Below are 23,494 nucleotides of genomic sequence, written 5' to 3'. Positions count from 1 at the left end.
TTCATACTGGGAAGTTGATTTACCTAAAAAAAATGATCCGCTGAGTTACAGACGTCTCTTTCCCAATGTAAGTTTATGGGTAAAAGTATTTTTGGGCCCAATGGCATCACGTGACGGACAGGGAAGTTGTAATTCCACCATTTGGCCGCTACGAACATTTGCTTCAAAGCCCGGTGCTCTTCCTCGGGGCTTGGATTTCCCCTATACCGGGATGATAAACCTTTCTCTAATGCTGACACAGAGCTGTGGAGATATGGTGTTGGATGGTGTATGGATGTCTGGCTATGCAAGACTAAGTTATCAATAAACAACTGAATAGCTAACTGCTAAAAAACAGTTGGAATAGTTTGCTATAAGTAATGGATAAATGGTTTAAATAGTTAGCTATCTAAAATAGGCTAATGGGCCTTTCAAACAGAACACGGCAACGGCACCTCTGCGCTCTGAAACTCATTATTTCCAACGGCTTGCACGGTGCAACAACGGCTTTTCGCTGCGTCAAGCAAAGCTCAAACTGGTTGAACTTTGGGCGTAGCGCACTGTGATGTGCACTGAACCCAGCGGCGAGCGCAGTGCAAACCGCGTTCTGTTTGAAAGGCCCATGTTGGATAAACGGTTGAAATAGTCAGCTAAAAGTAATGCATAAATGTTTGTATGTTTGTTATGAAAAGATATAGTAACAATATCCACTTTTGTATAATTAATAGTGTTAAATAACATCCACTTTATAGTCCTCATAATTCTAACTGAAATAGGAATGGTGTTCTTAGCAAGTTCACACATTCACCCAACACGCAAATAAACATGAACTCTCATTATGAGACATTCCTTTCTGAAAAAGGTATATTCAGTGTTCAGGAATCAGACAGTTTCCTCAGATCATGTCTGTATAATGATGGGAAGGGAAGGGGAGCTCAAAGCTACAGACTCTCACTACTGCAGATATCATTATAACCTTACACTCTTATAAAACCAAAATACATATTCTATATCAGACCATGGGAGAAGTTTCTTCTTCAAACTTCAAATGTGTTTATGTCTAAACATGAAAGCCGTTTAATTACTCATGCAAATGCTCTGCTGTTTTCAGGTGGAATGGCTGAAAAATGAAGAACCTCTCAACACTGATGGCGCCGACGACTCAAGAGGCGACCATAATCTCCTCATATCCGAAGCTCGTCTCTCCGACTCCGGAAACTATACCTGCGTAGCCAGCAACATCGTGGCCAAGAGACGCAGTGCCACGGCCACCGTTATAGTCTACGGTGAGATATCAAATGTACTTTTTAATATATTTTTCAAAGGAAAAATGTGTCTAAGATTAGTTTCCATCTCAGCCAAAAAAGGCCTGATGGTATATTCTTTAGGTTGGCAGCACAGATGATCAAAACAATGTCAAACAGCTTTCTTGTCTGCATCCAAATATCAACTTCCACTCCAGAAGCCGGCTGTCAGATTGGCACCTCCTAATTCCCCGAAGTCATTAATATAAAAAGCAGCGCTCAACCACAGCGTGTGGTCTGTTTTTTCACACGAGTCTCATGAGCAGCTAATGGGCAAGTGATCTCTCGTGTGTTAAAACAAGGAGACACAGGCACAATATTTACAAGAACTCAATTATTAATGGTGGAAAGGCAGTGACGTGGGCTGTCACAACCCCCCCGTCTTTTATCTGCTGGTGCTGAACACCTTGTGCTTTGAGTAGCTGCGGGCCGGCAGACACTGTTTCCAGCACTTTTATAGCCCCTGTAGAGAGCCCTGCAGAGACAAAGGAGAATACGTGGAATTATAATGTCATAATAGCACCACCTCATTTCACACCAGAGGAATACCTTGTTAATTGGAGTGTTTCGGTGCTCGTTCTGCTGACCTTTCATCCTGTTATTTTTATTTTTTCCAGGGAGGACATTTAGCTGCTGCAGGAATTCATCTAATTCCTTCTGACACCCCGTCGTTGAGGCCCATCAATCATTAATTTCCTTAATGCTAATGAAGTCTAGACAGGCTTACTACTCCCAATAGCCTCTGACAGATGTATAATACCAGTATTTCTTTCTGTCCTGACAGCAAATGAGCTGATTAGTCAATCATCCCGCATTATTTTAGGCGACAAATCAGAAGAAGTAGACAGAAGGGAAGACACTATTGATCATCAAGACACCTTTTTTTTCCCCTGGATAAGATTGTCACTTTTGAGTGTACCCCTGTGATGCAGTCACTCTGGTGCAGAGAATATACAACAGCCTGTTTTCATTCTCATAATATCTTTCCTTTCATCCTTTGGCCCACACAGTGAACGGAGGCTGGTCATCGTGGACGGACTGGTCACCATGCAACGTACGCTGCGGTCGCGGTGTGCAGAAACGTTCTCGCACTTGCACAAATCCAGCTCCTCTCAACGGGGGAGCCTTCTGCGAGGGCATGTCGGTACAGAAGAGCACCTGCAACACACTGTGTCCAGGTAACCACAAAGAAACGCTCGACATGCTGTTAGTGTTTGTGCTTCAAAGCTGAAGCTCTCCTCCCAACCTCACAGGTTCCTGTTAATAATTCTGTTCAAGTCGGGGAAATCTTGAAATCGACGGGGGTGCATTCATGGAAACTCTGTGATTTATGTGCTTGAAAGCATTGCATTCATGAGCTGGGTTGTGACATTGGTTATTTATTTATTTTTGCATTAAAGGAATAGCCTATTTGCTTTCCTGTCAAGAGTTAGATAAGAAGATTAATATCACTCTTATATTTGCCTGTTAAATATGAAAATCTAGTCGGCAGGTGATTAGCTTAGCTTAGCATACTGACTGGAAACAGGGGAAAACAGGCCTGGCTCCGTCCAAAGGTGACAAAATCCACCTACCACCTCTAAAGCTCACGATTAAAACATTATATCTTATGCTATACGTTGCACTGCATCTGTGAAATTTGCACAATTTGTTATATTGGTCTTTTTTTGTCTATGTAAAGTCTTTTTCACTATTATACTTACAGTATATTATATATTATATCATTTCATAATTGGCAACACATATCAAAGGTCATGCCGATAACGCCTTTTGAATTGAATTAATATTGCACATATTGTACATATGTGTATGTGTGTATATGTGTGTACATATTGTATATAGTACATGTATACATGATCAATTTTATTGCAAATTTTATTGATTTATTTTATTCTGATCTAAAATATTTGACTTTATTAAATCTATTTTCTGTTTGTGTAGCGTGGAGGGGATACAACTGCATCTCATTGTGCAATCCTGTATTGCATAATGACAGTTAAACACAACATAAAACCTTCAATCTGTTTAATTTGTATAAAATGTATTAAAAACATTATTTGTAGTTTTAAGGGGAGTTGCACTCTGGAACTATTTCTTGGCCGGACTCAGTGACTTTCGGGAGTCTTGTCATCACCGTTACTGAGCCTGACCAAGACATAGTGCGCCGAACAACCTCCCATAAAACCACAAATTGTTGTTTTTACACTTTGGCCTGTGTACAGAATTAACAAACGATTTATTACATGTTAATAAGTGAGCTTTAGAGGTGTTGGTAGGCAGATTTGTTTTATGTTTTAACAGAGCTAGGCTAGCTGTTTCCCCTTGCTGCCATTCTCTATGCTAAGCTAAGCTACCCGCCTGCTGGCCTGACCTCCATACTTGACCGACTAACTCTTGACAAGGAAGCAAATTAATGTATTTCCCAAAATGTTGCGGTATTCTTAAAGACTGTTTGACAGCCAACTCTGGGAACTTTCAAAGTCAGCATGTCCTTGAATGCATCGTATGGAGAGGTTTCTCTGCTCACAGATGCATTTCCCCACAATAACACAGTAAATGTGACAAAAAGTAAGACAACACAAATGGTCTCTATGATTGATTACTCAGGAGCGTTTGAAGCCTGTAAGTTGATTTTAATACCTGTAATTAGCAGAGAACAGCGTCAGTCTTGAGGGTATATAACAGTACTCTCCCTTTCAACCAGTTACAATGCATTGCACGTGTCCACTGCTGATGATGACAGTGGTTTGTGTCTGAAATCTAATGCAGTGGACCTTAAAAAACAGCAAATGAAGAGGAAATGGAGAGGAAATGGAGAGAGGGGTGAAAAAAGAAAGACATAAGGAGAACTTGAGAGAGAGAGAAACAAACAGCAGAAGCTTAGGATGTGAGAGGAAGAGCAGAGTAGCAGTTCCACTTATCAAAACTTCCGTGTAATTTGCTCTGCCCAAGTGTTTTTTTTCTAGACAAGCGCATTTATGATTTCAACCACAGCAGCACTACTATAAAGGGAAATGCTCATCAGGTTTAAGAAAAAAAAAGTTATCAGTGGAAGGCAGCGCACTCCTCCAAACATTATCTCCTGCCTCCTTCTGAAGGATTCTTTCTCCAGCATCTGAGTTTGAACATAAACAGGGTGCATTTGCGTTTAGATTAGCAGGAAGAAGGAAACCTTTAGAGCATTTTTTGGAGGTGGAAAGGAGACTTGATGGAGCATGGTTTAAGTCAACAAGGCGGCACATCATTTTGGCACCTCGAGGAGGGAAATGTTTCCGTGAAGTTAGTAGTGCAGCTGTTACCTTCAAAGTGTTTTCTCATAAAGTCCCAGAGGACTGTTAAATGAATCGGCTCAGGGACTCATTCACTAACATGCATGAAAACGTTCTTACTTTGCGCACAAAATAAATCAGAATCATCCTAAATTGACAGGCGCTTGCCCGCTATTTGCAATCAGCAAACTGCCACGCCCCCATTTCTCAATATAAGGAAAGGTCTTAAAAGTGAAGCCAATGTGGGAGTGCCTTAAACGTGCATTCTTTTCTAACAGCCAGCAGGGGGCGACTCCTCTGGTTGCAAAAAGTAGTCTGATCTATGAGAAAATGATCCTGTAAACATGAGTTTATGGTCTCAATCGCTAGTTTCAAGTCTTCTTCAATACAGCATGATGTTCATTTAGTAAATTATGGTCCCATTTAGAGTCAAATAGACCATAAAGCAGGGGATGCTTTAGGGCGTGGCTACCTTGTGATTGACAGGTCGCTACCACGGCATTGTCCGGTCTGGGAGTTGTCCGTGTTTTTGTCTTAAAACTTTAACACTCTCACAGTGTGTTTTCAGTTCATGAAAGTGAATTAATACATTTTGGTTGTCTAAAAATGTCTTATTCAGCGTTCGGTTGTATTTAGCTCCACCCTCTTGTGTCACTTCTGGTTGCAAATAACCAAGATGGTGACGGACAAAATGCAGAACTCAAGCTTCAAAACAGCAGTGCACAAACCAATGGGTGACACAACGGTGACTACGTCCACTTCTTATCTACAGTCTATGATTGTAAGCAAGGATTGGGACACTCATATTTTATAGTTGAATATTTGACTTATGACAATAATTGATGAGGATGAAAGGGCATCTATGTTATAGTTATTCAATACAGTTGGCCAGTGCATTAATAAATTACGGTTTTAAATAGTATAGTCTATAAAAGCCTTTTTTAATGAATGAGGTTTTAATATGCTTTGCATTTAGTTAAAAGCTGTGTGTTTACATTAAGACAGGCCTTCATCATTTGTGCGTACGCATGGTCTGAGGCAGTTTTAAATTTGAGTATGAACACATTCAGGTAAGAAAATATTGATGAATCCCGGATTTGTGGGTAAAATGTTCGTACTCACTGAGGCCCAATGTTTGACTCTCTTATAAGAAGTGTGAGCATCTTTGTCATGTCAGTTAAATGTAAAATGCCGGCCTTTTAAACTCTATATCATCTTTATACTTTTGTTCACACATTGAAGGGACTCCAACTGTGCATGATGCACATGAAAACTGTGTATGTGCATCCTTGTATTCTGAAACCTTTCCATCTGATTCCCTCAGTGGACGGCAGCTGGGGGGAGTGGACCGAGTGGACGGTGTGTAGCTCCGACTGCGACAGGCAGCGCAGCAGAGAGTGCACCGCTCCCGAGCCCAAACACGGAGGACGGCTGTGCGACGGCGTGGCGCTGGCTACAGACAACTGCACCGGCGGCCTCTGCACACAGAGTGGGTGACATCACCAACCATCTCTCTCCACCCGCTCAACAATGAGAAAATGATAGTTTAGCATCATTACTGTCAGTCCCGTCGTGTTCAGGGACTGTGTCATTATAGATTTACTGTTCATGATTTTTGGCAGTGTGGGCTAGATCATGATCGTCATTATAATCATGCTCATTACCGGCACCCTCATCCATCTTCATATTTATCCACTCCACTCCACGCACAATAACACGCACAGTGTGCACAGGCGTGGATGCATACACAAGTAGTAATTAAATCAGCCAAGACTTGTAGCGTTCAGAAAGGTCAAAGAGAAACTCTCAAATCTGTGATGTTTCTCTGTCTTTGCAGATCGAAAGTTGCTACATGACGCTAAGCCACAGGGTGAGTTCCTCCTCAGCTTCCATTATCTTATCTGTTATGTTTATGTAATGAGGGTCGTACTGTAAAGGACAGAGGGTGGCGTATCCTGAACACATTGTAAAGCCCCCTGAGGCAAATTTGTGATATTGAGCTATACAAATATAATTGACTTGACTTGACTATTTAAAGATATCACTGTCTACAAGCATGGCCTGGAAGAACACTTATGCAATAATTAAGTTTATACAATGACCACACATTACTCTATTGATTTGCTGGAGGGTGTTCATTGTTTTTATATGACCTCACTGCTCTTATTTAGCGTCATCATCACCTTTATAAATGACTTATACTTGGGCCGCTTGTTCCAGCTGTTGCTAGGCGACACCGTCTACCATTTACTGGAGTTAAAGTAACATAAAGTTTTTTGAGGATAGTGCCATAACAATGTTTTCATTGAGGACCCTCACACACCAAACCCTTATTATCAGCGTGGTGAACCGGCAGTAAGTGAGAGCAATATGTCTGACTAGCGGTTCAGCGTAAATCGGTCATTTTACCCAAACGCAGCCACGGAAATAGGAAACAACACTTATATTTTGATGTCTGGAAAGCAGCCACAGCATAAAGAGGGATAAATCACACTGACAGGTGTTGGGATGAAAACGAACACACTCTGCATGACTCGTTGTGAATTCTCTCGTACTCAGAATAGAGGCGAAAGTTATTTCAGATACAGATGTTCTGACAGACGGGTAGAATACAAGACGTATGAATAATAAGTGGAAAATGCATTACAGCATATATGTTAGCAGATAAGAGAAGAAATGCATTTCTGCATTCAATTTCCAGGCTGGTTACGATTTTTGTGTCATAGAGAACAATTTTTTTTTTTTATTTTGTCAGTATGAAATAGTGTAAACAGGTGATAAATTAGATATTCAAAGGTGTAACGAAATATACAGACCTTGACGTACGAAACAGACGCTATGATTTGAATATGGTAGAGATTTTTAAGTGTTATTATAGTAAACGTAGTGAAATGAAACTAAACTGAAACTATATTTCCTGGTTAAAAGACAGCATGAATTTCTATCAACTCTCTTGACATTGAACCGCAGAAACCAAACGGACTTGTCCTTCCGGGAGACGACGCTACGCTGCATTTGATTCACATCGGACACTAAAGCAGCGCGAAGATTACTACTTTAAAACCAAAACTAAATGTATAAAAATTCAAATCTTTGTGAAAAACTGAACCTAAATTGAAATCGAAAAAGTCAAAAATTAAAATAAATAAAAACTAATTGAAAATTCTAAATTATTACAAGCTTGGTGTGCATGTATGAAAGAGTGTTGTGTATGTGTGTCATATATTCACATATGAATAATGTGACCATATGAATGTGATTGTGCAGGTATGTCCGAGGAGGAGAGAGAAACAAATAAATAGGCAAATAAATGGTAATAATAATGTTGATAAGTGAGTTCAATAACTACATACATACAGACATACATACATGCATTCATACATAAATACATAAATACATAAATTGATAAATATAAACAAATAAATGAATAAATAAGGGAGCCGGTCATTGTTGTGAAATAAACCCTGACAGAGCGATACTTAAGAGATCAGTCATTTGACACAAAAACGGTCCGCCAGAGTCCGAGCTCAGAACTGCGTCCATAGCAACGGTCTGATATACATAGCAACGGTCTGTTATACATAGCAACGGTCTGTTATACATAGCAACGGAATGTTACACATAGCAACGGTCTGCTATAAAGAAATAACAGACCTTAGAAACGCCGTGATTGACCAATCAGAAAGGAGTATTCAACAAAGCCGTGTAATAAATAATAATAATAATGCTAAGGAAAAAATCAAATAATAATAATGAGTAACACATTTCCCACCGAAACGGTTAGGCAGTAGTCTGTGATAGTTAGTGAGAGTTTCTCCACCCTTTGCATCCATTTTCACTCCATTTACAAGAACATACTGTATGTTGGATCATGTCACTTGTTAATGGCCTTCAACAGTAATTAAAGTAAAACACCATTTACTCCTGTATTGTTGAAACAAACATTGTGTGTTTAACTGTATTGTGAAGGTACAATAATATTTCTATCAACCGTTCCCGTCGTTATTTCCTCAGTTCTGCCTCTGTGCCAGTATACTGTAGATTTCCATGTATTTTTTAACACATCAGGAGAAGCATTTGAAGCCAAGCAGCCAGCGGTTTGTGTCTGTGTATCCGCGTTGCTTCATGCATTATTGCCGTCTCCGCTAATGGGCCATTTATGTGTTGATTACTGCTGCGTAGTGTGCTACCTACTAAGCCTACGGGCGCATGCTGTCCTTACTCGTCCTTTAACACAGCTACGTATTTTTGTTTGTCAGAAACGGGGAAAAGAATGCAACCCACGCTGCCAAAACTTCCCAAGCCCCCAATTAACCTGCTACAGTAGCTGTTAATGCCGCTTTGCATATTTTGTCAATTTCTCCTCATTTGAGCTTCTGGCTACTTAGAGGATTTCTCAGCATGTCCTGTTTCAGCGCAGATCTCATTATCTTTCAAGAACAAGCTAGCAGCCCCCTTTATTTCCCACTCGTTCTTTTTCTTTGCGGAGTTGGACGCTGCAGTACTGGTGGGACCAGATAGAGCGTAATCATTGCCGATGAGCTAATTTAATGAATTGGTTTTGTCACATTATCCCAGCGGAACGCAGAGTGCCTCCAACACCAGAGCCAAGCAGTGTTTGAAATGACAGTCAGGTGCCGGGTTGATTATAATCGCCTTCCTTCCGAGGTTCCTCATTAGTAGCTTTAACACTCCGCGATGGAACAATGAAGCTGTGCATCAGGAGGCAGGGCAGACTAGGAATACAGAACAAAAAAGGCGCTAAAGTAGTTTGAAACCAAGGTAGACTCGCCTCCTGTAGAACACTTTCATATCCTCAACTCAGCCCATGTTCCTCAGCAACACAGATTTTCAGTTTATTCTGGGAGAAAATGTCTCCCAGCTTCCTAATTAAGCACCGCAGACTTAGAGAGTCCCTCAAAAATCTGCTTCTCTCTCTCTCTCTTACTCTGTTACTCTTACTTCCCAAGGTGTGGAGAGCAGCAGCGACGTGGCCTTGTACTCGGGCCTGGCTGCGGGGGTGGTGACGGTGGTGCTGCTCATCGTCGCTGTCACTCTCTACCGACGGAGCCAGAGTGAGTACGGTGTCGATGTCATCGACTCCTCCGCCCTCACTGGGGGCTTCCAGTCCTTCAGCTTCAAGACCTCTCGTCAAGGTGAGCCACTGACTAAGCGTCTTACAAATCCGATTTACGCTCCAAATAGTGCCTTGAAATGCCAAATCTCGCTGTGAACGCAGTGCTACCCACCACATGCTGTATCCAAAGTAGTAACAGAAGAAAGTGGATAAAAGAGGCTGTTAATCAGAGGGCGGATGGAAGGGAATCAAGAAAAGTTGTGTAAAGGCTGGCCCACAGATTTTGTGAGAGAGCCCACACATAACGACATGTTATATTAAATTTAACATTGTTGTTCTATTAGTGTGTGGAGAGCAACAATTTGGCCAAAACAGCACACCACACACTAACAGATTCATTCATGAACAACAAGAGTGAATTCAGACGATCTAAAATATCTCATACACTGTTTTAGTGTACTAAATAGCATGTTAGTATGGAATTTTGGACACAATCTTATTGTTTTTCAAAAAAAAAAATGAGAAAGCGACTGAGAAAAACTGTAATAAAATAAAAGAGAACGACCCCATACAGTACGTAGACCCAACAGTTGTGGATGATAATGCTAGTTAAGCTCAGTACACACTTTGTGTTTTGATATTCATTTAAACGTCTACTAGATAGAAAAAAAAGAGTTTTTAATCTATATTAGAAAAATAAATTCAACATAAATGAAAGAGGTTTATGTGATTTTTAAAGAGCCTCTTCACCATCTAAAGATACGAAAAGTGTCCTTTGCACTTGACTTTGCAATAAGAGGTTGTTAAAGAGCAGTTAAAAAACAAGTACTAAAATTGCTCCTCGCCACCTCATTTGCATAAATACAACCCCTGCTGCGCCGCTACACCCACCTTTGGCTCAAGTGGGTTCATTTGGATTCTCAAAATGACCAAACAGGCACAAAAAATACAGTCCTGCACCCAGTGAAGATGGCATCTGCATTAAGTGTCTTTGCTCAAGTTATACATGCATATTGACTGTGTTATTAATATATCAATCTGGTGATCGTAGTCAAGAATATGAGGATTTGGTTGATTTCCTTTTCATAAAATAACAAAATGAAAAGTAGCTTTTTGACTGCGGTTGCAATCCTACAATTCTAATTAGTTTAAAACACCCTGAAAATCCGTCAGAAATCAAATTAAGTCTGCAGTTTTGCCTGCTAATACAGCGAGATGGCATTATAATATAAATGAAGTGTCATTCTCCTCCGAACACGAGAACTACGCACGAATGAAGAAGGGAGACCAGGTCTCATTTTTCAGCTTGTCTCTCGATATATATATATATAAAATATACATCACATACACACTTTGAGGAGACCACAATATACAAGATGTGGTTCTGATTCTATTGCACACAAATACTGTAAATGCACTCACATATTAATGTCATTTTATGTCATATAGATTACACAACATGCAAGCAAGCCATACAGTTTTGTATTTATATGTATATATATGAATTATGCATGCATTTCCTTTGTATTGTGATATAACTACATCAATTATTAAAATGTTTTAGGGGCCAACATGACTGGATTTAATTTTTCAGTTTGTTTACTCGGAGATTCTCGCTGTCTGTGCTGTAGTGCACTAAATGTCCAATAACAAAGCTTAATCCATAAAGCAAACCATGCATTTATTGCTTTATTGCAAACATCAGTATACCCCAAGCAATAAGCATTCACTGAAAACGTACGGTAACAAGCCCATTTTACCATTTAACTCGTATCTATTATTACTTAGACCTTCTGTACCACCACTTAAGCAAAATATTAAACAAGAGGTGTATGATCGGAGTCGGTTTGTGGCGTTAGCGGCTGTTTTGGGGTATTATCTTGCATACAACAAAACTTCAATTAATTATTCATGGTTCCAAAATTAAAAATGTAATTTATTAGTGTTCCCGAATGGAGCATTTGTGGCCCCGTGTTTCCAAAACACAGAGACATCAGAGCTCAGAAGCGTGGTGTGTTTTGCCCTACAGATTGAGGCATATTTTTACAAGGCTGGCATTATGGGTCGCCACAGCAACAGCTCTCAGCAGGGCATAATAAAGTTCATTTTGATAACACAGCAGGAGCCGGGGAAAGCTTTAATCTTGGTCCCTGTTCTCCTTGATAGAGGGGCTAAATCTGCCGAACCTCCATAAAACCCAAGGTTCCCTCCCCTCCTTATATGTTGCAGCCTGCTACAGCACACCCTTTCTACAGTAGTTGCACAATAATCATTTCGTTTTTTGCAATCATGTCCTTGATCCTCAGTCGCTATGACAACCGCTCGCCCAATTCCCAACAAAAATAAATCGGCTACTTTGCTCATTAAGAGAAACCACGCTGTTTACTTAACCGTGTCTTTCGTCGTCATTTCATGCTCGCTGAAACATTAATCACAAAAACATTTCACCTTACAATAAACAGACCTTTTATCTATAAAAACTTTGTTTTTCTGTTTCTTTCTGTTTCTTGATTGATTCACAAGATACTGTGATTTAATTCCAGTACAACGTACTGTACTTTTATTTTATTTTATTTTTATTTAACCTTTATTTATCCAGGATAGTCCCATTGAGATTTAAAATCTCTTTTCCAAGGGAGTAGTTAATCGCTAATTAATCATTTTTTATCTGTTCAAAATGTACCTTAAAGGGAGATTTGTCAAGTATTTAATACTCTTATCAACATGGGAGTGGGCAAATATGCTGCTTTATGCAAATGTATGTATATATTTATTATTATAAATCAATTAACAACACAAAACAATGACAAATATTGTCCAGAAACCCTCACAGTTACTGCATTTAGCAAAAACAAATATGCTCCAATCATAACATGGCAAACTGCAGCCCAACAGGCAACAACAGCTGTCAGTGTGTCAGTGTGCTGACTTGACTACGACTTAATCCAAACTGCATGTGATTATCATAAAGTGGACATGTCTGTAAAGGGGAGACTCGTGGGTACCCATAGAACACATTTACATTCATCTGGAGGTCAGAGGTCAAGGGATCACTTTGAAAATGGACATGACAGTTTTTCCTCGCCAAAAGTTTGTGTAAGTTTGGAGCGTTATTTAACCTCCTTCGCGACAAGCTAGTATGACATGTTTGGTACCGATGGATTCCTTGGGTTCTCTAGTTTCATATGATGCCAGTATCTTCACACCAGCTTTAAAACTGAGCCCCTTTGTTTCCTCACTATCACGTTAAATTTGACAGCCCAATTTATTTTATTTACATTTATTTCTATATAACCTTTACATAGTCCCATGGAGATTTTAAAACTCTTTTCTGAGGGAGTCGTGGCCAGGATACTTTCAAGAAAGTTTCACAAATAAAAGCACAAATAACAGACTTAAAAACAAACAGCAAATTGCATCAACCAATGAATTAGTAATGGTGTTCAGTAAGAAGACATTCAGTGTTTTTATGCTTTCATGCTTATAAAATAATGTAGTTTAAAATGACTCTGTAGCGCACACAAAGATGACAAAAACTTTAATAGAACTTCTAGGAATGATGTACATAATTTGTCCGCATGACCAAAGGTTGCAGCTACTGATAGTTTTAGTAGAGAACATAGATAAGGAGGCAGTTTGTGTAATATGGCCTCATAATGAAAAACGTACCAATGTTCCATTCTGCGGTCGTAAAAGGAAGAGAAACCAACTTTCTCATACAAACTGCAATGAAAAAAAAAACCTGAAAAACTGCAACCTGCACCAGAGACAAATTATAATGCAGCATGATGTACTGAATCTAACGTTTTCAAAGAAGATGAGCATACATGAATACATACAACTGGTTACAGTATGGGACTGATTCAGTGCATCACCGGCTATAGCTACAGCAACACCCTTAACTTTGTCTGCACCCCCTGAAGCTGTAAATGTAAATAAATATTTAAATATTCACATACTAAACTCTATTAATTAATCTGTAATATAATCAAATGGTATATTACCACACCCCAGCAGTTGTCATGTGCCAGATGTCACTTGACAACTGAGACATCGGAACAGTAGGTGTTTGATGATATTATAGTAATAGTCATAGGAGGATATAAATGAATTGTTATGACACAGTTTAGGTTTAATTATTGTTGATAGAGGCAGTCTAGTTTAAAGTGTCACTCTCCACAAATGTAATTGTTAAAATTGTTGACAGTAATTAGCATTTTCTCTTTGTGTGTTTTGCAGCGAACCCTCTGCTTATTAATTCCTCCATGCAACCTGACCTGACAGTGTCGCGTACCTACACCAGCCCCATGTGTTTCCAGGACTCTATTGACAAGGAGCTGATGGCCGAGCGCTCGCTCCTTGACCCGCTGCCTGATCTCAAGGTCAAAGGTCAGTAAATAGAAGTGTTATGAAAGCTCATGCCTGTGGTGGTCGACTACTTTTGGAAAGGCAAACACTACAGAGCGGTATACAGTCGTTGTGCCGCTGCAGTCGGGAGGATAAATCATCTCGCTTTGAACCTGCTTCGAGGCAATCTCTAAGAAAGCTGTCACACAAAGAAAAATGGTCATCACCTTGAAGGGCATCACGAATTGACCATTCGCTAAGCCTCGTCCTCCGTAGTTACTGTTGCAACACCTGCTCAAGCTTTTCGTTCTTGCACAGCACGTAAGCAGTTTACAGTGATACAGATTTACCTCTGAATTCATGGTCTTTTTTGAGAGAATGGGTCCTTAAATTCAGACAGAGGTAGACAAAAGCAGGCTTCTCATTTCTAGCTAGAAAGCATCAGTTTTGCTGGCAGAAAAATCAACTGTCGCTGCACCGTAAACATTTTAAAAAAGTCATAATTTCAAGGCAACAAACTAAAAAAGGTAATTTAACTTAATTTCTTATGTTTTGACTTTGAGTTTATCCAACTTTGAATTTTCATTTATGTTAATTTACTCCAAGTTAAAATTAGTCCATAATGGAGTTTTCAGTTAGTAATTGAACTTCACTTCACTTTTGATCACACTGAGTTCGATGTCTCATGTTTGTTTTAGTAATTTTAGCTTTTACGTGACCCACAGCAGGGAGTCGCTGAAGTTACACACCAATCTCCATCAGGATTTGCATAGTTTTAATTTTGATCAGAGAGAAGACCATGTAACGCGTCCATCTTGTAACTTTCTTCATATGAGAAAAGAGAGGGATAACTGAAGAACTTTAACCTTAAAATGCATGCTGGGAAGTATACGCTAATATGCCGACAACGTTTCTAAATAACATGATTTGATGAGGTGAGTAAACAATCGATTGGACATTTTGTCCACTCATTATTCAGTTACAAGACTGAACTCACTTGAAACTTGAAACTGAAAAAAATCTAATTACACTGAGTTAATAATAAAACAAAGAGTTTTAATTAGGTTTAATTAAAGGTTTAATTAATATAACTGATTATAATATTTTACAATGCAATGGAGTCTGGTATAAAGTAAACATGGAGTGACTCTCTCATTTTTGGTGCAACAAGAGACTCGCTTCATTTCTTAACACAATTAAAAATTTTATTTTAAAAGCTTTTTTATTTGAAAGGAGCTCAAACACAGCGTTTCAGACAGAGGGTGTAAAGAGGAGCTGCAGCACAGCCCGTATGAGAAAAATAATGTGTTTTTTGAACATTAAAGCATGTAAACATGTTCTAATAGAAACCCCAAATACAAGTATGCACCTGAAAATAAGAATAAAAGGTCCTCTTTAAATGATGAGTATCGCTCTTACTACAGTCCCATACACACTGCTTCAGCTTGTGGACGAACTCGAAGCTTGACAGGCTTGCTGAGCCTAGTTTCAGTTGCTAAGCGATGATTGGACAACCTTTGGTGTTTGAGGACAGTGAATTGGAGAGTGATTGGTTTCACAGGCACCATACTGTATTCAACCTTTAGAGTAATCTTCAAAAGAGCTATTGTAACTGTTACATGTGTGTCTAACTTTCTGTTGGAGTTTCCTGTATTTTCTCCTCTAATGTTTATGATCTGAGTTTCTTTAACTGCAACACACTCCCTGTTCTTTCATTGTGTCTGTAGGAGTGGTGGAAAGGGCAGAGTACCATGTCATGTCGCACCCTCAGACATTCCCAAGGGGCCTGGCTCCAGACTACAGAGGGGTTGCAGTTGGGACGACGCTGGGCCGAAGAGGCAAAAACCTCTTCGCTCCGCAAGTCTCCTTGACTCCCAGCAGGCCTCACCACAAAGCAACCGCCGTGTTCGGTCATGCTGGAGGCAGGCTGGTGGTGCCTAACACAGGTGAGCCCACTGTGGGGGGGGAATTACATTCGCTGCGTTCCTGTTAGTGTAAACTGAAATTCCTTCAACATAAAACTAGAAATGGAAGAGAAGCTGAAATCTATAACGCAGCACACGTCGAAAACTGCAGCAAAGCTGATGCAGGGAGTCTAGTATTGCATTTATAAGTTGTTTGACCTTGTCAGTGTCGGTCTGCAGCGGATTTGTGGAAATGTCTTCGATCGATCGAGTAACATGAATATACTATTTACTGAAGTGATGAAGATAGACAGCGTCGACATCTCTAACCGAACCGCTCCTCACAAATCAACATTTCTCAGGAAAGTTTTTCTAATTGTTTGTGTTTCACTGGATTCATTTAAAATGCATTTGAAAGAACACACTGCAGACGATAAAGAAGATGTTAATGAGTGTATGTAATGCAAATCTGTGACGCTCAGTCTGCCACATTATTCAGGCAGCTCTTTCTCGTGGCCTACATTCATCATCCTGTCCCTTGAGGGCCTTTAACTGCAGTGTAGATTGGCAGTAATTGTTTATCATACAGTAGAATACTGTGCATGCGTGACAGTCAGTGTGTGCGTGCGTTTGTGGACTGCTGGCAGCGTTGACTCAAGGCCTTCGGGACCTTCCTCCGTCACCTTTTTTCCCGGTGCCATCACCTCTCTGGCTGTCACCTTCAAGTAAAGAGACCTGACAGCCGGGCAGGTGTGTGTGCATACGTGTGCATGTCTGGCTGTGTGTTGATTAGCTTTTGCGTGCCTGCTTCTCTGCAGGTATCAGTCTGCTGGTGCCTCATGGGGGGATCGCAGAAGACATTACCTGGGAAATGTACATGATCATCAACCAGGAGGACAGCAGGTGAGGGACTCTCACTGAGGCGGCGCAGTCTGCTTCTCGAGGCTGCTCGCTTTTAATCTTTCAACCCGTCGCACCGCATCCCTCATCCCCTCTCCCCGCCACGTCGTCTCCTCCTCTCTTTTGCTCAACATGCACCACAAACAGATCCGGAGAATACGCAGCTCCATGTACAGTATACACACACACACACACACAGACGTATACCCGCCCAGCGAGGGGTCCTTGCTCATCTTGCAGTCACAACAGGGGAGGACATGATGTGTCACAAATACATTGGCAGCTGCAGACAGATTGCATTACTGCCTTAAGCAAGTGTCTCAGCAGAGAAAGATACACTCCACGACTCTGGTTGCCTGTTTTGTGTTTAATAGACATAACTGTGACACTATCTCTCTCCATCGTGACTGCTTGGAGTGGTTAACTTTGTGCAGTCACGATGTTTGGTGATGTTGATTAGCTTTTTTGGCTACAAAGTTTAAGATGAGTGCCAGAAGGAGTGTGCAACTTTGCCGTCAAGATTTTCACGAAGCTATTACTTGAGGTGGAAATGGTGTGATAGATAAGAAAAGAGGCTGTAATACCTTTGACTTCTTCGCAACAGAGCCTCAAAAGGTATCTGACAACCAGAAGTCAGTCTTTTAGACGTGTTCTTGATTTATAGCAGACAGTATCAATGTGTCAGCATGTCTGTGTGAAACCCCACTAGCAAGATAGTGCCTTAACAACAACGGCTAGCCGCCTGAGCTTCTCAATGAAATTCGATTTCTGCGTCCCAGGGAGAATCAAAAGTGACATTTAGTTGCCGTATGAAACTCAACTGTCACCTCACCTCACCTCCACCCGCGAATTAAGTGCCGAGGGTCATCTGGGTAAAGATAGAGATCAAAAGGTGACTTATAGGTTGTGGCTCGGAGCTCAGTTAGCGGGCTGGTTATACACTCCCCCGCCTCAAGTCTCCCCAATTGAGCCAAGCTGCTGCCCTCCAGGCTCCTGCTTTGCTCTGATAAGCCTGATGCTGTTTACTTCTCCGGCTGCCGTTTAAGAAGCTGCAGGAGCCGTGCACCGCTGAGCTGTCACTCAAAGCCTATCTTCTGACAGCCGCTGAGTCCAGGGGAGAAATTGGATCCTTTTCTTCCCATTCAAACGCGGCCATCTACATAAGACGCAGCTTTCCTCTGCAAGAGAATAGGAATCGATCAGCTCTGGCTCGGTTTCAGGTGTTCGCGGGAGCTTTTTCGTTCGTCCGTCCTCCGGGCTTTACGAGGTTGTTTTGTGTGTGATCTTCTCCAGCTCAGCGGGAGGGCGGTTGGGTAGTCCAAGAACAGAATCATAGTGTGTGACAACAAAAAATGCCTGATAGGATGTGACTCTCACAAGTTTGAGTCGATGAGTTGAGCACTATCAGCCTCGTTTTGTGATCGTACTTTGCAGGGAGGCGCCGATTACTCTGTAGTGTGACGAGGCTTCCTTTTAACATTTTGGTTGGTGGTTGTTTTTGATGTCATGTTATTTGTGCTGTCCTGAGTTTACCGACTTTATTTAGTGCTTATACTTTACTAAGCCTCGGGAACCCAGATATTTTCCCTTAAATATAAATAATAATCCCTGTATTTTATTTATTTATTTACCCAGAATCCCCAACTTAGTTTAATGGCTGTAATTTTGTTAAACTCTGTCTCCATACTTCCGTGAGAGCTTGACAGACAGACTGTCAAACACCAATGAGGTATTGTCAAAATGTTATTCATTGTGGTTTGAGCAAAAAAAACAGTGAGGAATGTCTCGCTGGATGCTGCTGTGTGAAAAATTGAAAGATGCATGTTGTGTGTTCAGCACATTATGAGCCACGACTTAAATAATAACCCCCAATTTGTTATCTACACTTCAACCGTCATCCCGGAGTGATACCTCTTTGTTCTCATAACCACAATCAGAGACGCTAAATAACCATCTTTAATCTTTGTTCACAGCCAATCTGGCTAATTATCATATTCCGAGCAGCAGGTAACCTTGGTTTCCTGTGAGCCGGCGGCTGATTAGCACCAAAGTGCAGCTGCAGGGCCGCCGCTGCTGTCTGGATGTGTGATAGTATATTTAGACAGCAGCATCTTAACCTATTTTAATTTTGTTGATTGGTAACAGCGTAGCGATGCAGTTTCACACAGCACTCTGTTGAAATAATAACAGGAGGCAAAAAAACCTCAACAACACGTTTTGCTGCGTGGGAACGCTACCCTCTCAGTATACAGGCTCATACATCACACCTCACCTTCCCACCTCCATCTTATTCATAAAAACATTAGATATTCATCTTACAGGTATATTGTTGCTACTAGAAAATCCTGCTTCAGTAGTCGTTTCTTAATTTGAAAATTTAAAAAATAACAGTACTAAAACAGGCAAGTACTGGAAGCACTGGTGGTACGCGTGCTCTCTCTAGTGGTACGCGGGGGAATATCTATCGACTCCACTGTATTGACGCTGTATAATGTTTCAGTTTGTTTGGGAACGGAGCCACGGTGAAGAGAAAAAAAAGCCCTCAACAGCATGGCGCTACTAAACCTGAGGGGGCGCACCCTATTTTCCCTGATAATGCTACACTGTGAACAAATCTGTGTTGAAATCAGCAGGAGTAGAGTTAGTAACGTTAGCTGTTAGCAGCCGGTGGGCAGCGCAGTCCTGACTGGCTAAATACCGGAGATACAAACGTTAAAGGAGGTGCCATTGAGTTATTGTTATGAGACGTTCAAAGTCGGCTCAGTAAAAATTACTATTGGGCGAAGGTAAATTACAACATTATCATGATAAAAATAGTTTTGGTGAGAAACTTGAATATTTTTTTTATCAGAAATAAAATAAAAAGATGTTTTCACATCAATTTAAAATAGATATTAGAGAGGGAAATATGAGCTGTTTAACTTCCCAACACTAGCTCTAAGCAGCTTGCCAAGATTTATTTAATCAAAGCAAATATTTAAATAAGCATAATCATTTGAACTGTGTGTTTTTATACAAACAACCACTTTAGATGACAATAACAAAGTACAGTGCAGTACTGTGTACAATAGAGGTTAGGTCTGACAGAATTAGTTTGGCCCCCGGCAACAATCTGGGTTTCTCTTGTGGCCCCCCAGGTCATAATGGTGGTATTCTGAGGTGGTACGTGGTGAAATCAATTTTGAGAACCACTGAACTACAGTAATAGTTTGAGCTGAAACAATTAGCCAATTAATCAATAAGTCGGTCGAAAGAAAATAAATCAGCAACTATTTTAATGAACGATTAATTGTTTCAGTCATTTTTCAAGTAAAAATGCCAAACATTTGTTGGTTCCAGCCAGGGCAGTAGTCAAGACCAACTTAATCAAGTCCAAGTCCAGGTCCAATCGAGTCCGAGTCAAGACCGAGTCCATAGACCATAATAGGCAACAGGGTCTTGAGACTGAGACCGGACTCAAGGTACTACAGCCCTGGTTCCGGCTTCTCAAATGAGGATTTGCTACAAATCACTGTACACTGGATATCTTTTGATTTCTGGACTGCTGGATGGACAAAACAAGACATCTGTAAATGTCACATTTGGCTCTAGGAAATAGTGACAGTCAATTGATTAATTCCTAATTAATCAAAATGATTTATTGGGGAATTAGAATGGAATTGGGACACAGTTATTGACTTGGTTATCTTACGGAGTCAGGTGCAGTGTTCATGTGTCGTTTTGGTCTTAGTCTACTAAGATTTCTTTAGTCGATTTGTCACTTTTTTATGCCTTTTTCATGCTGAATTATTTATTTTTCATGAATCTTAGGAGCACATCTCTGGTAGATTTGAAGTGGTGCTTATGTGTGATTCCTTGTATCGAAGCTAAGTTTTACAGATCTGTCGATTAAATCAACTGATCAATTAGTCTAGAATATCATATGAGTGTTAGTCGACTTTCTTCGGTCGAGGACTGCCCTATTTGTGATGCATCTGTGCCTGCATGTCGGGGATCTGTCCCTGCTGCAGTCGCATTAATGATGTTGAGAAATATCCATGCTGCTCCAGCGACAACAGCACCAACATCGTGTCCTGTATATGTGAAGTGTCCAGCCGGGCCAGCTGCATGACTGATGGTGGTCCCATTGATTGCTCTCAGTCTTCAGGGCTTCGAGCCAAGATTGGGCCGCTGGCCAAGAGCAGCTTGGCCCAGCTAATCTGTCACCAGACCGGCCAGAGCAGGCTTCATAAGCTCCATCGACCCACCAAGCTTACACGCTGTGTGCTAAAGCCTGTCCTCCCTAGCCCCACTGTCCATTAGTCTTGGTGCTTTAATCTTCCTCTATCTGTGTGTCTGCGTGTCAGCTAGTCAGGGATTGATTCATTATGAGTGTCCAGGGATTTGAGTTTACTTTGTTCATAGGCAGGGGTCACACTCTGCTATCTGAATTCCTGTTGAAGCAGTGATTCATTAGTTGTGATGTTCATGTCTTCATTTTCATACTGTCTTAAAGCCTTTTTCTGGTCTATTTAAAGGTGCTATTGATAACATTGATAACATTAAGCCACTAGATGTGACATTCTCCCTCCTCCGTTCCACTGCATTCACTTCACAACAGGTGGTTGCCAGGCACTCATCAGTGACGACCCAGAGACACCACATGATACCAACGTTGTTTTACTATTGGCTCTCAAGTCTTGTTAGAAGTGGGATCTGAACGTCAGATAAACAAAACATTCATTTTGGACCCGTCAAATTTTTAAAAATGATTCATTCTAGGGCTGTCAAAGTTAGCGTGAGAACAACGCATTAACGCAAATTTGATTTAACGCCACTAATTACTTATCTCATTAATGCAACTTGTGATTTTTAGGTTGTAGCAGACTCAGTTTTAAAGCTAGAGTGAAGATACTGGCATCATATGAAACTACAAAACCTAAGAAATCCATCCACCAAACATGTCATACTAGCGTGTCGCGAAGGAGGCAAAATAACGCTCCATACTTACGCTACATTTTGGCGAGGAAAAACTGGCATGGTCATTTTCAAAGGGGTCCTTTGACCTCTGACCTCAAGATATATGAATGAAAATGGGTTCTTTGGGTACCCACGAGTCTCCCCTTTACAGACATGCCCACTTTATGATAATCACATGCAGTTTGGGGCAAGTCATAGTCAAGTCAGCACACTGACACACTGACAGCTGTTGTTGCCTGTTGGGCTGCAGTTTGCCATGTTATGATTTGAGCATATTGTTTTATGCTAAATGTAGTACCTGTGAGGGTTTCTGGACAATATTCGTCATTGTTTTGTGTTGTTAATGGATTTCCGATAATAAATATATACATATATTTGCATAGTTTAAGCATATTTGCCAACTCCCATGTTGATAAGAGTAATAAATACTTGAAAAATACATTTTTGCACCGATAAAAAATGTATGATTAATTTGTGATTAATCACGATTAAATATGGACAATTTCTAGAGAAATATAAATTAATTTTTATCATAAATGTTTGTGTTAATGTGATGATTGTTGTTTTAATATGTGTCTTTATTGAACCTCTGTGTGTGCAGTACTGTGTCCGAGGACGGGCCAGAGATCTTCTTGAGCCCCGCAGTCACGTACGGCCCACCAGGCCTCGACCTGTCCTGTCCCATCGCCATGACCATAGCCCATTGTGCGGAGGTGGCTGCCGATAATTGGACCATCCGGCTAAAGAGACAGATGCAGGACAACAAGTGGGAGGTGAGCAATTTCTATTAAAACTCCAGCTGGAGCTATCAGGTCCAAATTCTCTGCTGCAACATCAGTGCAAACACACAAACTTTCACCAGCGCCCAGAATATCAAAACCATCTGATAGACCTGCTACCACTTACTTTGATGAAAGTGTTCGTCCTGCAGTGTAGTCATGCAAGCACGGAGCCGATTTCAGGGTTGCCAGCTCAGATTCGTCATTCTGCATAAAATTCAGCCTTTCAAGCTCTACCTCATGCTGTCATACATCCAAAAGAAAATGTCAGACCAAATGCAAATGAAGGCTATTAGTCATTGAAACGTTCATTTCTTTTCTGCCAGTTTAATGATAATGGTATTTCGAAGCATTACTCTTTCATGAATCTGTGAATTCTGCATTGCAGCTGCTCATAAAACAAAACACAACAAGCATGATTTACATTAGGAGGAGAGAATGTGTGTCCATACTGCTGTTTGTCTTTTGTTGTTTATTATATGGATTCATCTCAATTATTCTGGAAAGTGATTATTATTCTGGGAACACCGTGACTGATTTAAATTTGGATTCATATGAACTGCAGAAAATACCATCCACCAAATACATCCAGCTACTTTAACATTATTAATTTCATCTTAACCTTTTCCACTTCACCCCTCTTTACCATACAGTAGACCCATATCTGTCTTCGGGGGATCTTTAGGGGGAGATAGCAGGTCAACAGTAGATGTCACATAGAAGTGGTGTACATCATCTGAAAGCTGGGAACCTGAAGATTAATTTGAGATGCAGCTTCGAGTCATAAATAAGAAATAATTAATGAATTAATTAAAATACATTTTGAAAGTACATAAAGGCTAAGAAGAACATTATGATGGAAGTATATGATGGCCATTCCCATCCTCACTTACTTTTGGGATTGATAACATTTGTTACACACATTTGGTGCTAAATTTATACAATTTTTTTACCACCAAATGATCAATAATCCCTC

The 23,494-nt window shown here is 40.6% G+C and overlaps 1 protein-coding gene across 6 annotated transcripts in view; it reads left to right on the top strand.

The window, feature by feature from the left end:
• Positions 1-23,494, top strand: part of LOC119478289 (netrin receptor UNC5D-like) — a 208,023-nt gene that overhangs the window by 170,114 nt on the left and 14,415 nt on the right. For all 6 annotated transcript variants that reach the window (XR_005204413.1, XM_037752926.1, XM_037752925.1 and 3 more), the window contains exons 6-14: positions 1,091-1,265; positions 2,294-2,461; positions 5,877-6,041; positions 6,390-6,422; positions 9,523-9,708; positions 13,869-14,018; positions 15,704-15,922; positions 16,699-16,783; positions 22,341-22,512. Coding sequence is in view for 5 of the 6 variants with exons in the window: in XM_037752926.1 (XP_037608854.1) it covers positions 1,091-1,265; positions 2,294-2,461; positions 5,877-6,041; positions 6,390-6,422; positions 9,523-9,708; positions 13,869-14,018; positions 15,704-15,922; positions 16,699-16,783; positions 22,341-22,512 (1,353 nt within the window). In the remaining variant the exon portion in view is untranslated. The remainder of the gene's footprint in view (positions 1-1,090; positions 1,266-2,293; positions 2,462-5,876; positions 6,042-6,389; positions 6,423-9,522; positions 9,709-13,868; positions 14,019-15,703; positions 15,923-16,698; positions 16,784-22,340; positions 22,513-23,494) is intronic.

Source organism: Sebastes umbrosus, chromosome 19, assembly GCF_015220745.1.
Source record: "Sebastes umbrosus isolate fSebUmb1 chromosome 19, fSebUmb1.pri, whole genome shotgun sequence".
In the NCBI taxonomy this organism is placed as follows: domain Eukaryota; kingdom Metazoa; phylum Chordata; class Actinopteri; order Perciformes; family Sebastidae; genus Sebastes; species Sebastes umbrosus.
The sequence above is the reverse complement of the archived record's forward strand: the minus strand, read 5'-3'. Positions and strand labels throughout refer to the sequence as shown.